This window comes from Macadamia integrifolia, chloroplast, assembly GCF_013358625.1.
Source record: "Macadamia integrifolia chloroplast, complete genome".
Classification (NCBI taxonomy): domain Eukaryota; kingdom Viridiplantae; phylum Streptophyta; class Magnoliopsida; order Proteales; family Proteaceae; genus Macadamia; species Macadamia integrifolia.
In genome coordinates this window covers 15,001-22,500 of record NC_025288.1, presented here as the reverse complement: position 1 = coordinate 22,500, position 7,500 = coordinate 15,001, and the positions used below count along the sequence as shown (strand labels likewise).

At 37.1% G+C, this 7,500-nt stretch overlaps 4 protein-coding genes across 4 annotated transcripts, besides 1 other annotated feature; all 4 read left to right on the top strand. All coding sequences in view use genetic code 11, as the record gives it.

Annotated features, from left to right (window-relative positions):
* Positions 1-7,500: part of a sequence feature (large single copy region; LSC) that runs on past both edges of the window.
* Positions 24-4,208, top strand: rpoC2 (RNA polymerase beta' subunit). Its single transcript has one exon. The coding sequence runs from the start codon at positions 24-26 to the stop codon at positions 4,206-4,208; it is 4,185 nt and encodes a 1,394-aa protein (YP_009092293.1).
* Positions 4,425-5,135, top strand: rps2 (ribosomal protein S2). Its single transcript has one exon. It carries the CDS (start codon positions 4,425-4,427, stop codon positions 5,133-5,135), a length of 711 nt encoding a protein of 236 aa, YP_009092292.1.
* Positions 5,346-6,089, top strand: atpI (ATP synthase CF0 subunit IV). The gene has a single exon. It carries the CDS (start codon positions 5,346-5,348, stop codon positions 6,087-6,089), a length of 744 nt encoding a protein of 247 aa, YP_009092291.1.
* atpH (ATP synthase CF0 subunit III) lies at positions 7,227-7,472 on the top strand. The gene has a single exon. The coding sequence runs from the start codon at positions 7,227-7,229 to the stop codon at positions 7,470-7,472; it is 246 nt and encodes an 81-aa protein (YP_009092290.1).

Here is a 7,500-nt window from a genome sequence, read left to right as displayed (position 1 = left end):
TGTCGAATTCTACTCAGCGGAATATGGAGGTGCTTATGGCAGAACGGGCGGATCTGGCCTTTCACAATAAAGCGATAGATGGAACTGCCATGAAACGACTTATTAGCAGATTAATAGATCACTTCGGAATGGCATATACATCGCACATCCTGGATCAAGTAAAGACTCTGGGTTTTCAGCAAGCCACTACTACATCCATTTCATTAGGAATTGATGATCTTTTAACAATATCTTCTAAGGGATGGCTAGTCCAAGATGCTGAACAACAAAGTCTGATTTTGGAAAAACACCATCATTATGGGAATGTACACACGGTAGAAAAATTACGTCAATCCATTGAGATATGGTATGCTACAAGTGAATATTTGCGACAAGAAATGAATCCTAATTTTAGGATGACGGACCCTTCTAATTCAGTCCATATAATGTCTTTTTCGGGAGCTAGAGGAAATGCATCTCAGGTACACCAATTAGTAGGGATGAGAGGATTAATGTCGGATCCCCAAGGACAAATGATTGATTTACCCATTCAAAGCAATTTATGCGAAGGACTCTCTTTAACAGAATATATAATTTCCTGCTACGGAGCCCGCAAGGGGGTTGTGGATACTGCTGTCCGAACATCAGATGCTGGATACCTCACGCGCAGGCTTGTTGAAGTAGTTCAACACATTGTTGTCCGTAGAACAGATTGTGGCACCATCCGAGGTATTTCTGTGAGTCCTCTAAATAGGATGATGGCAGAAAGAATTTTTACCCAAACATTAATCGGTCGTGTATTGGCAGACGATATATATATGGGTCCACGATGCATTGCCACCCGAAATCAAGATATCGGGATTGGACTTGTCAATCGATTCATAACCTTTCGAGCACAATCAATATATATTCGAACCCCCTTTACGTGCAGGAGTACATCTTGGATCTGTCGATTATGTTATGGTCGGAGTTCCACTCACGGCGACCTGGTTGAATTGGGAGAAGCAGTAGGGATTATTGCGGGTCAATCTATTGGGGAACCCGGGACTCAACTAACATTAAGAACTTTTCATACCGGCGGAGTATTTACAGGCGGTACTGCAGAACATGTACGAGCTCCCACTAATGGAAAAATAAAATTCAATGAGGCTTTGGTTCATCCCACACGTACACGTCATGGACATCCCGCCTTTCTATGTTATATAGACCTGTCTGTAACTATTGAGGGTCAGGATATTATACATAATGTGAATATTCCGCCAAAAAGTTTTCTTTTAGTTCAAAATGATCAATATGTAGAATCAGAACAAGTCATTGCTGAGATTTGCGCGGGTACATCTACTTTGAATTTTAAAGAGAAGGTTCGAAAACATATTTATTCTGACTCAGAGGGAGAAATGCACTGGAGTACTGACGTGTACCATGCGCCTGAATATACATATGGTAGTGTTCATCTCTTACCAAAAACAAGTCATTTATGGATATTATCGGGAGATCCGTGCAGATCCAGTATAGTCCCTTTTTCGCTCCACAAGGATCAAGATCAAATAAACGTTCATTCTCTTTCTGTCGAACGAAGATATATTTATAAGCTCTCAGTGACTAATGAGCAAGTGAGACACAAATTGTTTAGTTCGTACCCTTCCAGTAAAAGGGGGGGGAGGCTTCTTGATTATTCAGGACCTGATCGAATCCTATGCAATAGCAATAGTCGTTGTAATTTCGCGTATCCTGCCATTCTCCACGAAAATTCTTATTTATTGTCAAAGAGGCGAAGAAATAGATTCATCATTCCATTCCAATCTAATCAAGAACGGGAGAACGAACTAATGTCCAGTTCGGGTATCTCGATTGAAATACCCATAAATGGTATTTTTCGTAGAAATAGTATTCTTGCGTATTTCGATGACCCCCGATACAGAAGAAAGAGTTCGGGAATTACTAAATCTGGGACTATAGAGGTGCATTCAATCGTCAAAAAAGAGGATTTGATTGAGTATCGAAGAGCAAAAGAATTTAGGCCACAATGCAAAATGCAAACGAGAGTAGATCGATTTTTTTTCATTCCCGAAGAAGTGCATATCTTACCCGGATCTTCTTTCATAATGGTACGGAACAATAGTATTATTGGAGTAGATACACGAATCACTTTAAATACAAGAAGCCGAGCAGGCGGATTGGTCCGAGTGGAGAGAAAAAAAAAAAGGATTGAACTGAAAATATTTTCCGGAGATATCCATTTTCCTGGAGAAACAGATAAGATATCTCGGCACAGTGGTATCTTGATACCCCCCCCAGGAGGGGGAAAAAAAGATTCTAAGGAATCAAAAAAAAAATTGAAAAATTGGATCTATGTCCAACGGATTACACCTGCCAAGAAAAAGTCTTTTGTTTTGGTTCGACCCGTAGTCACATATGAAAGAGCAGACGGAATAAATTTAGCAACGCTTTTCCCACAGGATCTGTTGCAGGAAAGGGATAATGTGCAACTTCGAGTTGTCAATTATATCCTTTATGGAAATGGCAAACCAATTCGAGGAATTTCTCACACAAGTATTCAATTGGTTCGGACTTGTTTAGTAGTGAATTGGGACCAAGGCAAAAATGTCTCTTCTATAGAAGAAGAGGTTCATGCTTCCTTTGTTGAAGTAAGGGTAAATGGTCTTTTTCAAGATTTCATAAGAATGGACTTAGTGAAGTCCCCTATTTCGTATACCGGAAAAAGGAATGACCCGGGGGGTTCAGGATCGATCCCCCATAATGGATCAGATTGCACCAATATAAATCCTTTTTATTCCAAGGCAAGGATTCAAGAATTACTTCGCCAACATCAAGGAACTGTTCGTACATTGTTTCATAGAAATCAAAATAGGGAATGCCAATCTTTGATAATTTTGTCATCATCCAATTGTTCTCAAATGGGTCCCTTCAATGGTTTGAAATATCACAATGTGACAAAAGAATCAATTAAAAGGGATCCCCTAATTTCAATTAGAAATTCGTTGGGTCCTTTAGGGACTGTCTCTAAAATTGCGAATTTTTATTTATCTTATTACTATTTAATAACTTATAATCAGATTTTGGTAAATAAATATTTGCTATTTGACAATTTAAAACATACTTTCCAAGTATTTAAATATTATTTAATGGATGAAAATGGAAAAATTTATAATCCCGATACATGCATTAACATTATTTTTAATTCATTCAATTTGAATTGGTATTTTCTCCATCACGATTATTGTGAAGAGACATCCACAATAATTAGCCTGGGAGAGTTTATTTGTGAAAATGGATGTATATCCAAAAAAGGACCGCATCTAAAATCTGGCCAAGTTCTAATTGTTCATGTTGATTCTTTAGTAATAAGATCGGCTAAGTCCTATTTGGCCACTCCAGGAGCAAGCGTTCATGGCCATTATGGAGAAATCCTTTACGAAGGAGATACATTAGTTACATTTATATATGAAAAATCGAGATCTGGTGATATAACGCAGGGTCTTCCAAAAGTGGAACAAGTGTTAGAAGTGCGTTCAATTGATTCAATATCGATGAACCTAGAAAAGAGGGTTGAGGGTTGGAACAAACGTATAACAAGAATTCTTGGAATTCCTTGGGAATTCTTGATTGGCGCCGAGCTAACTATAGCGCAAAGTCGGATCTCTTTAGTTAATAAGATTCAAAAGGTTTATCGATCCCAGGGGGTGCAGATCCATAATAGGCATATAGAAATTATTGTACGTCAAATAACATCAAAAGTATTGGTTTCAGAAGATGGAATGTCTAATGTTTTTTCACCTGGAGAACTAATTGGATTATTGCGGGCGGAGCGAACGGGGCGCGCTTTGGAAGAAGCGATCTCTTACCGAGCCGTCTTATTGGGAATAACGCGAGCATCTCTGAATACTCAAAGTTTCATATCCGAGGCGAGTTTTCAAGAAACTGCTCGAGTTTTAGCAAAAGCCGCTCTACGGGGTCGTATTGATTGGTTGAAAGGCCTGAAAGAAAACGTTGTTCTGGGGGGAATGATACCTGTTGGCACTGGATTCAAAAGATTGGTGCGCCATTCAAGGGAACATAACAACATTCCCTTGAAAATAAAAAGAAATCTATTCGAGGGGGAAATGAGAGATCTTTTGTTCCATCACAGAGAATTATTTGATTTTTGTAGCCCAAAGAATTTCCATGATATATCAGAACAATCATTTACGGGATTTAATGATTCCTAAGAGCGGATTTATCTTTTTAACTTTAACTTAACTATTCGTTCTGATCATTTGAGTTGGTAATGGTAATAAAGATAATAACGAATAAAAAGGAATTAATGGCTTGAACCGTATATCAATGACCAATCTCCGGTAGAAAGTTCCGTTGGAACAATTATTTATTTCAAGGTATCTCGTCTCTTTTTTTTTTAATAAAAAAAAGAGGAAGTGTGGAGAGAAATGACAAGAAGATATTGGAACATCAATTTGGAAGAGATGATGGAAGCAGGAGTTCATTTTGGCCATGGTACTCGGAAATGGAATCCTAGAATGGCACCTTACATCTCTGCAAAGCGTAAAGGTATTCATATTACAAATCTTACTAGAACTGCTCGTTTTTTATCAGAAGCTTGTGATTTAGTTTTTGATGCAGCAAGTAGGGGAAAACAATTCTTAATAGTTGATACAAAAAAAAAAGCAGCTGATTTAGTAGCATCGGCCGCAATAAGGGCTCGGTGTCATTATGTTAATAAAAAATGGCTTGGTGGTATGTCAACAAACTGGTCCACTACAGAAACGAGACTTCATAAATTCAGAGACTTGAGAGCGGAACAAAAGGCGGGAAGACTCAACTGTCTTCCGAAAAGAGATGCAGCAATATTGAAAAGACAACTATCTCATTTGCAAGCATATTTGGGTGGAATCCAATATATGACGGGGTTGCCTGATATTGTAATCATCGTTGATCAGCAAGAAGAATATACGGCTCTTCGAGAATGTGTCACTTTGGGAATTCCAACGATTTGTTTAATCGATACAAATTGTGACCCGGATCTCGCAGATATTTCAATTCCAGCGAATGATGACGCTATCGCTTCAATCCGATTAATTCTTAACAAATTAGTATCCGCAATTTGTGAGGGCCGTTCTAGCTATATAAGAAATCGTTGATTAATAATAAGATAAATCAATTACTTCGGGAACTCCATAGATTTATTGAATCGGTTACTATTCCTGAATCTCAACAAAGAGATCAAAATCACTGGGGATATTATGTAATTACTTGGTATCCGAAATATACGATTCAAGCAAACGAGTCGAGAAAGAGATAGTTGAATCAAAATAATTCTTTTTTTAGTTCTATTTCTGTCAGAGGGCAATATGAATGTTCTACCATGTTCAATCAACACACTAAAAGGGTTATACGATATATCCGGTGTGGAAGTAGGCCAACATTTCTATTGGCAAATAGGAAGTTTCCAAGTTCATGCCCAGGTACTTATTACTTCTTGGGTCGTAATTGCTATATTATTAGGTTCAGCCGCTGTAGCTGTTCGGAATCCACAAACCATTCCGCCCGACGGTCAGAATTTCTTTGAATATGTCCTTGAATTCATTCGAGACTTGAGCAAAACTCAGATTGGAGAAGAATATGGTCCTTGGGTTCCCTTTATAGGAACTATGTTCCTATTTATTTTTGTTTCGAACTGGTCAGGGGCTCTTTTACCTTGGAAAATCATACAGTTACCTCATGGGGAGTTAGCTGCACCTACAAATGATATAAATACTACAGTTGCTTTAGCTTTACTCACGTCAGTGGCATATTTCTATGCAGGTTTTACCAAAAAAGGATTGGGTTATTTCGGTAAATACATTCAACCAACCCCAATCCTTTTACCAATTAACATCCTAGAAGATTTCACAAAACCTTTATCACTTAGTTTTCGACTTTTCGGGAATATATTAGCGGATGAGTTAGTAGTTGTTGTTCTTGTTTCTTTAGTACCTTCGGTGGTTCCTATACCTGTTATGCTCCTTGGACTATTTACAAGTGGTATTCAAGCTCTTATTTTTGCAACTTTAGCCGCGGCTTATATAGGCGAATCTATGGAAGGTCATCATTGACTCGTTTTCGAAATAGTTTTTTTTTAGCTTATCCCCACACGCGTGGTTCAAGATAATAAATTTTGATAATATATACAAATACGGTATATACGATCTAGAAGTAGTGACGAAAAAGATTACGATATTAGGATTAGGGAATTGTAAAAAAGGAAAGAGATCTAAAAGATCTTTTTCCTAAGATTCCCCTTTGGGCCATTCATGTCATATCTCTTCCAATAAATAGAAATATTCTATTTCGATTTGTTTTGTTCAGTCAATTACAATACAATAATATTACGATTACGGTTTTTAATTGGAATAATAATTTGAATCTTATTTCTTTCCGATGTGCGCTTAAACAAAAAAATACGTTCTGCTCTATATTCTGTTATTTCCATTTCATTTGATTTCATTTAATTCAACGATTGATAAAAATTAGAAAAAATTATAATTAATTGCATGTAATTAGATCAATAAAATCCTGATATTGGTATGTAATGATTCAGGCTAATTAATCCGTTTATTTGGCGAGATAATGATAAATAAAAATAAGAGAAGAGTTTACAAAGGAGATTCATAATAGGTTAAGGTTAGGAAGTTCAAACTAGATATTGTAATGGTTATAAGCCAACTCTTGTTGATGCTTCGAAGAATGATTCTAGAATCCGATTGAATAGAAGGCGCGAATGATTGGTTTACGTTATGGAAAAAAGACATGTATATGTGATATTAGATATTGACTAGTTATATATCTAATTTTACATCACACTGTGAATATAGATGGGTATTCCCATCCAATATAGAAGTCCTTCTGTTTCGTCTGAGGCTGTGGATTGAATGAATAAACAGATGAAATCAAGCATAAACATAGAAAAGAGAAAGAGCAAAGAATTAAAAAACTAGTTCAGCTCGGAACAAAGAAATAAAAAAAAAAACTAGAGCTGTATGGATTGACAAAGACCTCATGGATAGGAAGTAAAAACAAGATATCGAAGTAGTTCTGATGATTCAATAATCAATATCATTACTTCAATTCAATTTTGAGTTCTTAGTTACTTCGACTGGATGAATTTGAGCGATGGGATAAAATAATAAGTCATAATTCATTGGTTGATTGTATCATTAACCATTTCTTTATTTTGGTGCGAGGAGTTTACCATGAACCCACTGATTTCTGCTGCTTCCGTTATTGCTGCTGGATTGGCCGTAGGGCTTGCTTCTATTGGACCTGGAGTTGGTCAAGGTACTGCTGCGGGCCAAGCTGTAGAAGGTATCGCGAGACAACCAGAGGCAGAGGGTAAAATACGAGGTACTTTATTGCTTAGTCTGGCTTTTATGGAAGCTTTAACAATTTATGGACTGGTCGTGGCGTTAGCACTTTTATTTGCGAATCCTTTTGTTTAATCCTAGCAAATAAAAAAGACTTTTTTTC